Source organism: Otolemur garnettii, unplaced genomic scaffold (genome assembly GCF_000181295.1).
Source record: "Otolemur garnettii isolate 467f Iridium unplaced genomic scaffold, OtoGar3 scaffold00276, whole genome shotgun sequence".
Lineage (NCBI taxonomy): Eukaryota > Metazoa > Chordata > Mammalia > Primates > Galagidae > Otolemur > Otolemur garnettii.
In genome coordinates, this window is record NW_003852671.1 from 407127 (window position 1) to 422811 (window position 15685).

At 39.1% G+C, this 15685-nt stretch overlaps 1 protein-coding gene and 1 non-coding gene across 6 annotated transcripts in view; both read left to right on the forward strand.

Annotated features, from left to right (window-relative positions):
- The window catches only part of CHD8 (chromodomain helicase DNA binding protein 8), a 63114-nt gene that overhangs the window by 37516 nt on the left and 9913 nt on the right, over positions 1 to 15685 (forward strand). For 3 of the 5 annotated variants that reach the window (XM_023508794.1, XM_023508793.1, XM_023508795.1), the window contains exons 12-30: positions 2067 to 2188; positions 2345 to 2588; positions 3502 to 3678; positions 5082 to 5225; positions 5473 to 5728; positions 6422 to 6632; positions 7096 to 7291; positions 7772 to 7939; positions 8387 to 8566; positions 8716 to 8826; positions 9127 to 9323; positions 9942 to 10141; positions 10224 to 10404; positions 10494 to 10583; positions 10853 to 10956; positions 13348 to 13477; positions 14556 to 14631; positions 15085 to 15139; positions 15320 to 15527. In XM_023508794.1, the coding sequence (XP_023364562.1) occupies positions 2067 to 2188; positions 2345 to 2588; positions 3502 to 3678; positions 5082 to 5225; positions 5473 to 5728; positions 6422 to 6632; positions 7096 to 7291; positions 7772 to 7939; positions 8387 to 8566; positions 8716 to 8826; positions 9127 to 9323; positions 9942 to 10141; positions 10224 to 10404; positions 10494 to 10583; positions 10853 to 10956; positions 13348 to 13477; positions 14556 to 14631; positions 15085 to 15139; positions 15320 to 15527 (3050 nt within the window). The remainder of the gene's footprint in view (positions 1 to 2066; positions 2189 to 2344; positions 2589 to 3501; positions 3679 to 5081; positions 5226 to 5472; positions 5729 to 6421; positions 6633 to 7095; positions 7292 to 7771; positions 7940 to 8386; positions 8567 to 8715; positions 8827 to 9126; positions 9324 to 9941; positions 10142 to 10223; positions 10405 to 10493; positions 10584 to 10852; positions 10957 to 13347; positions 13478 to 14555; positions 14632 to 15084; positions 15140 to 15319; positions 15528 to 15685) is intronic. The other 2 variants (XM_003803039.3, XM_023508796.1) reach the window with 1 other exon arrangement.
- Positions 13926 to 14035, forward strand: LOC111722549. The gene has a single exon (XR_002771324.1). It is a non-coding gene; the product is annotated as a small nucleolar RNA U6-53/MBII-28 (small nucleolar RNA).

A 15685-nucleotide genomic window follows, 5' to 3' on the forward strand; every position in this document is an offset into this window, starting at 1 on the left:
AGCTGTCCCCCTGGGTAGAGTGCCGTGGCATCACAGCTCACAACAACCCCTAACTCCTGGGCTCAAGCGAGTCTTCTGCCTCTGCCTCCCTAGTTGTTGGGACCACAGGTGCCTGCCACAACGCCCGGCTATTTTTGGTTGCAGCCGTGGTTGTTGTTTGGCAGGCCTGGGCTGGATTCAAACCCACCACCTTAGGTGTATGTGGCTGGCGCCTTAGCCACTTGAGCCACAGGCGCCAAGCCCCCCCTTTTTTTTTTGAGACAGTTTTACTATGTCACCCTTGGCAGAGTTCCATGGCGTCTCAGCTCAGCACAACCTCAAACTCTTAGGCTTAAGTGATTCTCTTTCCTCAGCCTCCCGAGTAACTGGGTCTACTTGCACCTGCCACAATATCTGACTATTTTCTTTAGCAGGCCTGGGCTGGGTTCAAACCCACCAGGTGGTGTATATGGCCAGCACCCTAACCACTGAGCCACGAGCACTGAGCCTGTTTTAGCTTTTTATTATGGAAATTAATACATATCCATTCTTGTCATGTATTTTTCCTGTCATTCATTCTTATGTTTCTCAGTTTTTTTAAAAATCCAATTGTAGATTCCTTTATTACTGCCTATAAATTATATCATTGTTTATGTCCTAGATAAATAATACTATTATTATACCTATAAAATTTAATCATTCCTTAATAATCAGATATCAGTCATTGTATACATTTCTTTGACTGTCTTATAACTTTGTTAAGTCTTTTGAATTGGGTCCTAAATAAGGTCAGTATGTTGCTGTCAGTTAGTAAGTCTCAAGTCTCTTTTAATATCAGTTTCTTTTGATCTGCTCATCTCCTTTACAGCTTTCTTTTAAAGAATTCAGGTCCTGGGGGTCACAGTGTATGACATATCTCTTGGAGGCAGGACATAATTATAAGAGGGACTTTATCTAACGAATGTAATCAGTGTAACCTGGTTCTCTGTACCCTCAGTTAATCCCCCACCAAAAAAAAAAAAAAAAAAATTTCAGGTAATTTGATCTGTAGAGCTTTGTATAGTCTGAAATTTGCTGATTGGTAATCCCCAATTTCCCCTTAGTAGTCCTCCCCCCCCCTTTTTTTTTTTTTGAGATAGTCTTACTTTGCCACCCTCAGTAGAGTGCCATGGCCTCAAAGCTCACAGCAACCTCAAACTCTTGGGTTTAAGCAATTCTCTTTCCTTAGCCTCCTAAGTAGCAAGGACTACAGGCACCCACATTGCCCGACTGTTTTTAGAGATCAGGTCTTGCTCTGGCTCGGGCTGGTTTCGAACCAGTGAGCTTAGGCAGTCCGCCCATCTCGGTCTCCCAGAGTGCTAGGATTATAGGCATAAGCCACCGTGCTGGCCTGATACTCTTGGTATCGTTCAACATATTCTCTGTTACTGATACTTCTTCCACAGGAATGCTTAGATCTAAAGCAGCACTGTCCAATTAAAAACAATAAAACAGCTTTTTAGCTCTATGCTGTTCAATACAGGAGCCATTAGCCACATTTTTTTAACATTGTAGAAAGTGCTATTTGACATTAATGTTCTAGAGGTTTCATCAGACTGGGGAGAGAAACCAGTGAGTCTGCCTCATCAGTGGTGATATGTACTTACATCTGGTTGTGCTATATGATGTTACCAGCCATTTATGATCATTCTCTTTCTGTTCTTTAAGGATTTTAAAGTAGTGATAATTAATTCTATCATTTATTTACTTACTAGCCAGAATCTTATATAAAAAGAAACTATGTTTCATTTACTATTTGGTTACCTTGAGGTAGAGATTATATAGAAAAGACAAATACTTTTCCTTTATTTCCTCCACAGATAATGAAGTAATTCCCTTTTTTTAAATCCACCCAAGTGGCCAATTGGTATTTCCTATTTTATCTTTTTTTTAAAGTGTCATTTTGAACTGAAAGATTTAAATATATTTGACAAATGTTAATCCAAACAGTGATGTTTTTTAATTGACTTTGTTAGAACTACCTGGTAAATCTTGCTTGATTTTGTTAAGAGTCTTCACTCCACTTAGTCCAATTTCCTGTTTTTTAGAATCGCCCACAGGCAAGTGCTTGGAAGAAATTGGAACTGTCACATGAATATAAAAACAGAAACCAGTTAAGGGAATATCAGTTGGAAGGGGTCAATTGGCTGCTCTTTAATTGGTATAACAGGTAAAGAAAAAGAGTGGGCCCTTAAGATATATGCTTAGTCCTGGGATTATTTTATTCCTTTATTGAAACAGTTTTTTCCTATGTCCTGGTTTTTTAAGATGGTATGTTTTGAATTTTTGCTTGTTTGTTTTTGTTTTCCCCATGTTGAATCTGCAGGCAGAATTGCATCCTAGCTGATGAAATGGGACTGGGAAAAACTATTCAGTCCATTGCCTTCTTGCAGGAGGTATATAATGTGGGCATCCATGGCCCTTTCTTGGTCATTGCCCCACTGTCCACAATTACAAACTGGGAGCGAGAATTCAATACATGGACAGAGATGAACACTATTGTGTACCATGGCAGTCTAGCCAGCCGGCAGATGATTCAGCAATATGAAATGTACTGCAAAGATTCACGGGTAAGTTTTACATCTTGAGAATGCTATGGTTTAGAGAAAATAGGCCAAAGGGACTGATATTTTAGGGGCTATATAAGAATAAAAAACTTTTATTGAGATGCTCTGTGGTATAATGAATTTTTGTGCAGCAGTATGCAGGACGTTCTTTTCATTTTGCTATTTTTATCTAGTAGACATTTTGATCCATTGGCAACTGACTTTAAATTTATAAATACATGAATTTTAAGTAGAATTTTATCAGCATTAATGAGTTTTAATCAAAATTGAAATCCGTTTGCCCATTTATGTTTTCCATATCATGGTGAACTTAAATTATTCTCTTCTTTTTCCATTTTTTTTAGTCTACTGAAATTTTCATCAATCCCTTTTTCTAAGTAAATTTGAAAATGAAAATGTGAATCACCCAGCTTGTATGAACATCAAATTTTATTGATTTTCTGTGATTTTTCTTCAAAAAAGTAACCAAATTTTTCCAAGTCACATTTTTCAACTCAGTTTAATTAAAATGACTTCTGTCAATTCTTAGATAGTAACTAATATTATTATGTTACCTATTACCTGATTTCACTTTTATTATTTCCTTGTATGTTTCAGCATTGTCCAACATTTGTGGATTTCATTGTTAACTAACAAAAAATCTAAGGCAAAGATACATGAGCTAGGCATGCATACAGCAGTCAGAAATGTCCCACCTCATTCAGTGAGGTCTTTCATTTTCCCAAGAAGCTGAATGTATTGAGGAAGCAATGTATCTTACATTCAGTGATTTGGCACTGTTTATCAGAAAGATAAGCTGTGGTGTAGAGGGGTGGTTTGTATTTCCTATTAAATCCTCCTGGATATGGAAAATAATTCAGAAGAGCTCCTCATTTAGATTTTAGGCCTTTTCTAACTTTACTGCCTTTGTGATTAGGGGCGTCTCATCCCAGGTGCATACAAGTTTGATGCCCTAATCACTACTTTTGAGATGATATTGTCAGACTGTCCTGAGCTTCGTGAAATTGAATGGCGTTGTGTCATCATTGATGAGGCCCATCGGCTAAAGAACCGTAACTGCAAGCTGCTAGATAGTCTCAAGCACATGGACCTGGTAAGTTCCACACTGACTTTTGGGCAGAAACATTTGGGAGTAAGCTTAATTCCCTGTGGAATTAAAATAACCCTAATTTAGGAGGGAAGAAAAAAGAATCAAAATCTTGGTATTGAATAGTGGATACGACCTATGGAAATTTGGTCACCTGAAAATCATGTAAAAACTGTAAGTTTTAGAACTGGAAAATGTGCTAAGGTGCCAGCCACGTATACCTAAGGTGGCGGGTTCGAATCCAGCCCAGGCCCACCAAACGACAATGACGCTGGAACCAAAAAATAGCCAGGCGTTGTGGTGGGCGTCTGTGGTCTCAGCTACTTGGGAGGCTGAGGCAGAAGACTCGCTTGAGCCCAGGAGTTGGAGGTTGCTGTGAGCTGTGATGCCATGGCACTCTACCCAGGGGGACAGCTTGAGGCTCTATCTCCAAAAAAAAAAAAAAAGAATTGGAAAATAATAGTAGTTCAGTGGTTCCTAACCAGGAATATAAGTGAAAAACTATTACTACATAAAAATTACTCCAAAACCAGGATTGCTTGAGCCCAGGAGTTTGAAGCTACAGCTGATCTATTCTTATGCCACTGCACACCCGCCTGGGTGATAGAGTAAGACCCAGTCTCTAAAAGTAGAGCACCAACACTTAGTGGCTTAAATAACATTTTTCATGATTCTCTAGTTCAGTTACTTAGGTTGGGCTCAGCTACTTTCTTTTCTGTGGTCTTGCCTACAGTTATTAATGCTACTACCGCTGACAGTTGATGCTCATTGCTAGCCAGAGCTTCTGGGGTTCTGTTACCTTCCACATTTTCACATGAGTTTTCATTCTTCAATAGACCAGGCTGGACTTCTTTATACTTAGTTTACAGGTAATATCAGTGCAGTGCCTCAAGAGGGCAAAAGTGAAAAATGCAAGGTCTTTGAGCTATGCTCTGAAACTCACACATTATCATTTCTACTATATTCTCTTTGTCAGAGCAAGTCACAAGACAAGCCTAGATTCAAGGGGTGAACCTTGATTGGAGGCTCTACAAAGAATTATTGGCCAGATTTAATCCAGCATAGTTACATTCCCTAGAGGAGGGCAGATTAGGGTATCTAAGGGGAGTGGGATGTGGGTGACATATGTAATCAGGAAAAAAACATAATTTGAATTACTATTTCTTTCAATAATATCTAAATTAATATATTAAATAACATCAAGCGTTTCTTGAATGCTTTGTGTTTATCAAAAAAGAGAGCAAGTGAAAGAAAAATTACAGTAGTACTATGGTCCATTTCCATCATTTTATATATAAAGAAGTTAAAACTTAGATACTTCAAAGATTATATACTTGATGGAAAACCAAAACCCCAAAAGTCCTTTGTGATTTTGAATTTTATCATTCTTCTGTTTCCTTCATTTTTAGGAACACAAAGTGCTACTCACAGGAACACCTTTGCAAAATACTGTGGAAGAACTATTTAGTCTGCTTCATTTCTTGGAACCTTCACAGTTTCCCTCAGAATCAGAGTTCCTCAAGGACTTTGGGGATCTCAAAACAGAGGAACAGGTAGGAAATCTATTGATGAAAAAAATGGTAAAAGTTTGTACAGAGCACACATCTGTACACTGTAAGCATCAAGGCCTTTTCTGAACTTTTTACAACCTAATACATGTATTGTCTGTGGCATCATCCAAAATCTACCTTTCTTAGATACTGGAAAACTTTTAATTTTATATTTTCATGTTTCTATAAAATGCGAGAATGTTTGCCCTCATGTTATTGATTCCTTTTTTCTGTCTATAATGGTCCACAGGTTCAAAAGCTACAGGCCATTCTCAAGCCAATGATGCTGAGAAGACTTAAAGAGGATGTTGAAAAAAACTTAGCACCCAAACAGGAAACTATTATTGAAGTTGAGCTGACTAACATCCAAAAGAAGTACTATCGGGCTATTTTGGAGAAGAATTTCTCCTTCCTTTCTAAAGGGGCAGGTCATACCAACATGCCTAATCTGCTCAACACAATGATGGAGTTGCGCAAGTGCTGCAACCACCCATATCTCATCAACGGTGAGGGGATTCCTAGAAAATACTCGAACTTCTGCATTACCTGTGTCTAATTTCTAAACAACTTCCCTCAGAAACAGTGGGTGTATTGCTCTAACCAGCCTAACTTTGGGGTGAGGAAGAGTCTTCCCCCAAAAAAGATTTTTACATTGATGTCTTTCTCTGGTTCTTTCTACTCCCTTGATCCTGCATAATCTCCAATATTAAATAGAAGTTGCTGTTTAGAATTTCTTGAATAAGAACTCAGCTTTTTTGGGCTTGGTGGTGTAAATCTATAGATCCAGCTACTCAGGAGGCTGAGGAATTTAAGACCAGCCTGAGCAAAATAGTGAGACCTCATCTCTTAAATATAAAAAAGGAAATTAAAGTTATTCAGTTTTCTGTGTAAATGGCCTCACTGACACTCCATTTTGCTGTTTCTTTTTGGGGTGCTGGTAGGGTGGTGATTTGTATGTTCCATCTTAGTCCTTATCCACATATTTATATATATTTTACCTAGTTATCATAGGCCAGTCTTACTTGGAATATTTAATACAATGCAATTCAAGATGATTTAGGATATCTTGGTGCTGAGAGTCTAAGAAACGTTGATCTCAAATCAGATCAGATTTAGGGGGGGGTGTTTTCTTATGTCAGTAAGTAGAGTTACTAAATTGCACTGGATTTCAACATAAAGTTGGATATTTGTTTTGGTAGGTGCAGAAGAAAAAATCCTAACAGAATTTCGGGAAGCTTGCCATATTATACCTCATGACTTCCACCTTCAGGCCATGGTTCGTTCAGCTGGCAAATTGGTTCTTATTGACAAATTACTTCCAAAGCTTAAAGCTGGTGGCCATAAAGTTCTGATTTTCTCCCAGATGGTACGCTGCCTAGATATCTTAGAGGATTATCTAATCCAGAGGAGGTAAGAAAAAGAGTCATTCTCATCTGATAATTACTTTATCCTCATAAAGCAGCAAAAAATAGAAAGACCTAGGTTTTATTAGAGTCAACCAGTTACATTAAGAAAAGTGGGACTCAGGCCTGGATGCAGTGGCTCATACCTGTAATACTAACACTCTGGCTGAGGTAGATGGATTGCTTGAGCTCAAGAGTTTGAGACTACCCTGAGCAAGAAGGAGACCTTTCTCAAAAAATTGCCTGGTTCTTTGGTTGGCGCCTATGGTCCCAGCTAGGTTTCTGTGAGCTATGATGCCATAGTCTACCAAAGGCCACTCTATCTCAAAAAAAAAAAAAAAAGAAAGAAAGAAAAGAAAAATGAGACTTTACACTCAACTTTCTTATGGTTTCTGGCTTTTTAGGGATATGGAGGTACTTGATTAAGCCTCTCTTTAGCCACTTAAATTTTGTCTGTGATGCCCACACAGGTACTTATATGAACGTATTGATGGGCGAGTTCGAGGCAACCTTCGACAGGCCGCTATTGATCGCTTTAGCAAGCCTGACTCAGACCGCTTTGTCTTTCTGCTGTGCACCCGGGCTGGTGGACTTGGTATCAATCTTACAGCTGCTGATACCTGCATCATCTTTGATTCAGACTGGAATCCACAAAATGACCTGCAGGTAAAGGAAATTATTGACTTAGGGACTAATTACCTAACCTGGGAGGTTTTTCAACAAGATTAAGATCTCTTAGAAATCCCTTTCAGAAAGTATAGAATTGTTTACTTAGTTAAGGGATAGCAGTCAGGGATCAGCAAATTTTTTTCCATGAAGGACCATATATAGTGTATATGCTTTGTATACCATATGGTCTTTGTTGCTTTCTAACCACCTCTACTCTAGTACCACAAAAGCAACTAGAGACAGTGTGTAAATGGGCAGGGAATCTATAAAACAGATGTGTACACAGATGATAGTTTGTTGGTTACATACATGGTGAGGCAATAATTTCATCTTGAAATTGACTTTAGATTTTTAGTTGATCTCATGGCAGCTTTATAGATGTGAAGAATTATAAATTGGTATTTGATATCTGTATCTCTGCCCCCCCCCCCAATTTATGTTATCTTTTTCCTTTCCTTCCTTATTTTTTTAAACCAGGCCCAGGCACGGTGCCATCGAATTGGGCAGAGCAAAGCTGTGAAGGTGTATCGCCTAATCACCCGCAATTCCTATGAGAGAGAGATGTTTGATAAAGCTAGTCTCAAGTTGGGACTGGATAAGGCTGTGCTTCAGTCCATGAGTGGTCGGGACGGCAACATTACTGGAGTGAGTCTTCTTAGTCTATAGATAAGTTTGTAGTGATAAGTTTTTGCCTCCATCATAGCGATGGAGGCAAATTTTTACACAGGAATCTGACTACCTGGTTTGTATTCTTAGTTACTTTTTATATTAACTAAAGTATTATGGCAAGGTTAGGTAATATTCATTTTTATTTTTTTAAGATAGTCTCTCTGTTGCCCCCACTGAAGTAGCATCATCATAGTTCATTGCAACCTCAAACTTTGGGGCTCGAACCCTTCTCCTGCCTCACCCTCCTGAGCAGCTGGAACTGTAGGCATACACCACCATGCCCAGCTAAATTTTTTGTCTTTTTCTATTTTTAGTAGAGGTGGAGTCTCACTCCTGCTCAGGCTAGTCTCAAATTCCTGACCTCAAGCAATTCAGCCTCAGCCACCACACTTAGCTTTTTTATCTTTCTGTTGGTTTTTGCAGATCCAGCAATTCTCCAAGAAGGAGATTGAAGATCTCTTAAGAAAAGGAGCATATGCAGCCATAATGGAGGAAGATGATGAGGGCTCCAAGTTTTGTGAAGAGGACATTGACCAGATCTTGTTAAGACGAACCACAACCATCACTATTGAATCTGAAGGAAAAGGTTCTACCTTTGCCAAGGTATGTTCTGTCTGTGTTAGAGACTAGGAAAGCAGAGTTATAGACAGGAATCTGTAGGATATAAATATGATTTTAAAATGTAGTTGCTGACTTCACATTGCTTAAAAAAAGTATTATAGCAACTTTACTGTGCCTTTGTTCCTTACCAGGCAAGCTTTGTTGCTTCTGAAAATAGGACAGATATTTCTCTGGATGACCCTAACTTTTGGCAAAAGTGGGCTAAAAAGGCTGACCTAGATATGGATCTGCTCAATAGCAAGGTGAGCTTATTCTTCCTTTAGGGATGAAGTATTGCACAAGATGCTAATTGCAGTTTGTAATCATGTATTTTATACAGGATTGTGGAAACTTTCTGCTTAGGAGGCCCCAGAAAAATACCTACATGATCTCCTACTTTATTCTGCTTCCTGAATCCCTGTAGATTATTATACATATTATAAAAAAAATTTCTCTTTGGATATCTACATATATTACATCTATAGCTGTTCTAATTCTTAATTACCTTATTCTTTTCCCATAAGCAAAATATAACCCAAGTTACTCTTCTATTCTCTGAATAGAATAACTTGGTGATTGACACACCTAGAGTACGAAAACAGACCCGCCACTTCAGCACCCTGAAAGATGATGACTTAGTGGAATTCTCTGATTTGGAAAGCGAGGATGATGAGCGGCCACGTTCCCGCAGACATGACCGTCATCATGCCTATGGGCGTACTGACTGCTTTCGGGTAGAAAAGCACCTCTTGGTATATGGGTAAGAACTCGTGTTACCATGAGAGGGAATGTATCTCCATCTTGTTAGATACCCTATTTGCCTTTCAGATTGGAAACCGTGACAAAGAAAGGATAATGTGAAAAATGTTTGCCTTGGGAGAATTTTATTCTGTTTATTCTGCTACTGTGGTTTTCAAGATCTTTTTATCTCACTTACCTTTTTTTTTTTTTTTTGAGACAGAGTCTCACTTTGTCACCCTCAGTAACATGCGATTCCCTTGCCTGAGCCTCCCAAGTAGCTGGACTACAGGCACCCACCACAAAGGCCGGCTATTTTTAGAGGTGAGGTCTGTGAGCTCAGGCAAATCACCGGCCATGGCATCCCAGAGTGCTAGGATTACAGGCATGAGCCACTGTGCCTGGCCTCACCTCTTTTTTTACTTCTTGCCCTGTTACCCCCAGTAGAGTACAGTGGCATCCTCATAGCTCATTGCAACCTGAAACACTAAGTAATCCTCTGTCTTAGGCTCCCAAGCAGTTGCTTTTGTCTCACTGTTTTTGATGAGATATGATTCTGGTGGGGGGGGGGTCAGGAGAATATCATTGAATTAGAATTCCCAAGAAAATATTAATATGGTTTCCTTTTCTTTTGCTTCAGTTGGGGACGATGGCGAGATATTTTATCTCATGGCCGCTTCAAGCGACGTATGACTGAGAGAGATGTGGAGACAATTTGCCGGGCTATCCTTGTGTACTGTCTTCTGCACTACCGGGGGGATGAAAATATCAAAGGTTTCATTTGGGACTTGATTAGCCCTGCTGAAAATGGCAAGACAAAAGAATTGCAGAATCATTCAGGTAATTATCAACTCTTTACTTTTTTTATCTTTCTATAGGTTATCTAGTCCTTTTCAGGTCCAAGGGTTTTTCTCAATCCAAGTCTTCAATGTCTCCCCTTTCCCAGGTCTGTCTATCCCTGTGCCCCGTGGACGTAAGGGGAAAAAAGTAAAATCACAAAGCACTTTTGATATCCATAAGGCTGATTGGATCCGGAAATATAACCCTGACACTTTGTTCCAAGATGAGAGTTATAAGAAGCACTTGAAACATCAGTGCAACAAGTGAGGATGAAATTTAGCAAAGACAAAAGCGTTTTTACTTCAAACTTGCTACACTGTACATGAGCCAACTCTTCTCCCCTCCTTTCTAGGGTATTGTTACGGGTGCGAATGCTATATTACCTGAGGCAAGAGGTTATCGGAGACCAGGCAGAGAAAGTGTTAGGGGGTGCCATTGCCAGGTAAACTTCCGCTGTATGTATTTTTTAAATGCCCTGCCTTTCCCAGGGATGATCACTGTACTTATTTCATTCTATACTATCATTGGGATATCTGATAATCTGAATCTGTATATAAGGTGTTTAATCCCATACTTGACACTGGTAAAAGGAAATAGGGCAGATTCATGAGCATTTAAATTAGTGGAGGGTATATGTAATCATTTTTTCAAGGATTTTAACTTTAATTTCCTGCATTGCTGAGCTGACTATAACCTCTATTGTACCTTTAGTGAGATTGACATATGGTTCCCAGTAGTGGATCAGCTGGAGGTTCCAACAACATGGTGGGACAGTGAGGCTGACAAGTCCCTGCTTATTGGAGTCTTTAAGCATGGTAGGTACCTTTTAGTCTTTTCCTACTGAAGATTTATGTCTGCAGATGGAGCATTTAGCAAATTCCTCATGAGAAATAACTGATTTATTTGAGTGATCTTCAAATTTATGATTGAATAGGAAACTAGTTCTTAAATGTCAAAAGCAGAGTAGTTAGTTCCTATAAATAGATGTTCAAGAAAGACCAGATGGATAGGTAAGTCTCAAGGTAGGGAGCCTCCCATCTGTTCTGTAATCACAGTTACCAGTATGTCACTGCCCTGTATGTTGAGGGGTCTAAGTTAGAATGCCACAAATAAGGGAAGGTGATATAAACTCATTCATGTTAATAATAACATGTTAATTTATATGGCTTTCCTGTGTCTTCCTGAAAGTGTTATATTTATCTAAATGTCCTATTTGTTTAAATGTTTAGCAGTCACTCTGATGTAGGCATCAGTGTTTGAGGAAAACAAAAATCAGAGTATAAAAAGAGGAAAGTGACTAGACCAAAAAAAAAAAAAAAAAAAAAAGGAGAATACTCCCTTTGCAATTTTGCCTGATCTCAAATTCTAGACACTAAAACACTAAAAGCAGTGAGCATTAACCTTCAGATCAGTAACCTTTTAAATTGGAATATCTTTTCTTTTTTAAAAAAATACTTTTCTGCTGGGCATAGTGGCTCATGCTTGTAATCCTAGCAATCTGGGAGGCTGAGCTGGGTGGATTGCCTTAGCTCACAGGTTCAAGATCAGCCTGAACAAGTATGAGACCCTCGTCTCTTAAAAAATAGCTGGGCATTGTGGTGGGCCCTGTGGTCCCAGCTACTTGGGAAGCTGAGACAAGAGAATTGCCTGAGCCCAAGAGTTTGAGGTTGCTGTGAGCTATAACGCTACAGCATTCTATTGAGGGAGACAAAGTTAGACTTTATCTCAAAGAAATAAATAAAATTAAAAAATTCTTTCCTGTTTACTTTTATAAAATGAAATTAATGGCACTTAATCTACAGGTTTTTGAGATGTTTAATCAATTAAAGAAAACTATGAATTTTTTTTTTTTTTTGAGACAGAGCCTTAAGCTATTGCCCTGTGTAGAGTACTGTGGCATCACAGCTCACAGCAACCTCCAACTCCTGGGCTCAAGCAATTCTTCTGCCTCTGCCTCCCAAATAGCTAGGACTACAGACACCTGCCACAACACCCAGATACTTTTTGGTTGCAGCCGTTGTTGTTTGGCGGGCCTGGGCTGGATTCGAACCCACCAACTCAGTTGTATGTGGCTGGCGCCTTAGCCACTTGAGCCACAGGTGCCGAGCCTGAACTACTATTTTTTTTTTGAGACAGAATTTTACTTTGCCCTCGGTAGAGTACTGTGACATCACAACTCACAGCAACCTCACACTCCTGGGCTTTAGTTATTCTCTTGTCTCAGACTCCCAAGTTGCTGGAACTACAGGCATCCCCCACAACGCCTGGCTATTTTTAGATACGAAGTCTGGCTCTGACTCAGGCTGTTCTCAAACTTGTAAGGTTAGGCAATCCACCCATCTCAGTAAACATTTTTATTCTAGATTTGCTTGTGAGACACAAAGGTTTCTAAGAGTCCAAACATCTCCAGAGTATATTTATTCATTCATTCAGATAAATAACCAGTTAAATCGCTGTATAAATCCATCACCATGGTATATAGATTCTTTGACTAAATTCCTAATGTCAGTCACTAGTTAAAATTCTTCATGACTCAAATTTGCTATAAAAAATAGCCAGGTGCAATGATTCATGCCTGTGATGCTAGCACTTTTGGAGGCCAAAGCAGGAGGGTCACTTAAGCCATGAATTTGAGACCATCCTGGGCAATATAGCAAAACTCCTATCTCTACAAAATAAAATAAGAAAAACTACACAGGCATGGTGTCCTGTGCCTGTCATCTTAACTACTTGGGAAACTGAGATGGGAAGATCACTTGAACCCAATTTCTTGAGATTGCAGTGACCCATGATCATGCCACTGGCCTGATGTATTCCAGCCTAGGCAACAGAATGAGACCCTATCTATAAAAAAAATAAATTAAAAAGTATTAAATAACCAGGTACAGTGGCTCACACCTATAATCCTAGCATTCTGGGAGGCTAAGGCAAGTAGATTGCTTGAGCTCAGGAGTTTGAGATCAACCTGAGCAAGAGTGAGACCCTGTCTCTTTGTAAAATAGAACACTAGCACTAGGGTGACAGTATGAGACTGTCTCCAAACAAACAAACAAATAAAAAGTTAAATACAGTAATGTAAAGCAACAGCTACTTTCCCTTTATTGGTAAAGTAGCCTATATATTCTAATTATTCAAGCAGCATATAAAGTAAATGTAAAGTGACAATGAACCTCTGATTGTCTTCAACTATGGGCCTTTTTTTCTAGGTTATGAGAAATATAATACTATGAGAGCAGACCCAGCCTTATGCTTCCTGGAAAAGGCTGGTAGACCAGATGACAAAGCCATCGCAGCAGAACATCGAGTGTTGGATAATTTCTCTGACATAGTGGAAGGGTAAATATTAGTGTTTAGTTCTTGTAAAGCTCCACCTTATGAAGGCTATTAGTTGCTTGTACTATGAGATAACATGGCTCTAGCCTTGACTAAACTTGACTGGTGTTCTTAGTGGTGGTTGTATTCATAAATTATAAATTCTTAATGAAGAGTAGTACCAGGGTAAAGGATTCCTAAAACTGGCCTATACTACACATTGCCATAAGATGCAACTGAGAGTAAATTAACATTTCTTTCACATGGTTTATTGATGTTCTCTGCAATTTGCTTTATAATATTCTTCTGTATAGCTACTGTAACTGACAAAATAACTGGTTCTCTTGAAAGATAACAGCCAGGCATCTCTCACTGTTGCTAATGTGGTAGAGCCTCAGGTACTTTTAGCCTAGTTTATCATTTCCCAGTGGTACCTGACACATAAAGGTTATTTACTTTGCCTAGGTACATGTCCCAGTGATGAGTTGCCATGCTAATACTGAGACACCAGGTAGGGCAGTATTGCCCTAGTTTGGGTGCCAGTGAGTTTAAAAAAACTTCTCACATGGAGACCTGAGGGGCATGTGAAATAGTTAGTTTAATTAATGAATTGCCTACCTATTCCTTCATGACTGAGAGCTTTCTCTTTGATAAACACGATTTCAGTTTGTTTAACATAGGATCCTCAAAGGAAATTGAGGCATTTATTCATTATAAATTATTATGTCACCTTCTGCTCAGTAGAGAAAAGTAATAAAAACAAAAAGGCTTGAATGAAATAATACAAAGTAGATCAATGGGGAAGAAAGAGAGAGTGGACTAAACAATAAAAAGGGCTATCAGGAGGAAAACAATGCTAATCGACGTATTTTATTTCAAATTCAAGCAATTATGAATGATATATTGTCATAATTTCTCATAATCTTTTTTTCTGTTGTATGAGCTGACCTAAACCTTAGCACCTGACCTGCCATTCCTGTGAGCTTGAAATTTAAGTCTATTCCATTCTGGGTTGTATGTATGGCCAGGTCTTCATCCTAGGTTCCTCTTTGTGATAGAAGATATATTATTAACATTTTCTTGTGCCTCTGGATAATTTTAGGGTTGACTTTGATAAAGATTGTGAAGATCCTGAATATAAACCACTCCAAGGTCCTCCAAAGGACCAAGATGATGAGGTAAGGAATTTTTATTTGAGTCTTAATTACTAGTTAAGCTTCTCACCTTCTCTGAATCTTGAAGTATATTGATTAATTTATAATACAAAATGGAAAGTAAATACCATATGAAAATAAATGTTAATGGAAAAGATTATAAGACTGGCTAGGGGGAGATCAGGGACTTTGTGGAGGAGGTGGGATCCAAGCTGGACATTGAAGGATATTATTTGACTAATAAATTCCTGAGTCCCATTATCTTTGAGCCATTAAGAACTGACCTTTTAGATTCTACTTTCTAGTTCTTCTTTTAGTTGATTGCTTCCAAATTTCTGTGAGGGGTCCTGTCATTAGAAATTTTTTTTTGATACCTTGGTGCCATAGAAGGATACACCCAAGAAAGTGATTTCAGAGTGCCAACTTCCTCCCCTTTCCCTCCTCCCTCCATCCTGTGGGGTGGATCTCCTTCTCTAGGGTGATCCCTTGATGATGATGGATGAGGAGATCTCAGTGATTGATGGAGATGAAGGTAAACTTCTAGGTCAACTAGAACAATATTGTGTGGGCTGGTGGGATTGGGGAATTATTCACTGAATTCTATTCTATCCTGGGATTGCTAAGAGCTTTGCCTTTGGGTGGGTTGAAATACCATTATTAATCTCTACTACCCTTTTTGTACTGCCTATTTATTCTACTTTGTTTCCCACAGCCCAGGTGACCCAACAGCCAGGCCATCTATTCTGGCCTCCTGGCTCTGCCCTCACAGCTAGGCTTCGGCGCCTAGTAACTGCCTATCAACGTAGCTACAAGAGAGAACAGATGAAGATAGAGGCTGCAGAACGTGGGGACCGGAGAAGGCGGCGTTGTGAAGCAGCCTTCAAGCTCAAAGAAATTGCTCGGCGGGAGAAACAACAACGGTAAAATAAAGTTAGAAATTTGGGCTGACCTGAATGTCTTTAGCTGTGGGCTATACTGAAAAGCATCTTAAGAGGGATTTATTTGGAATTCCCTATTGAGGGACCATCTTTTTTTTTTTTTTTTGAGACAGAGCCTCAAGCTGTCCCCCTGGATAGAG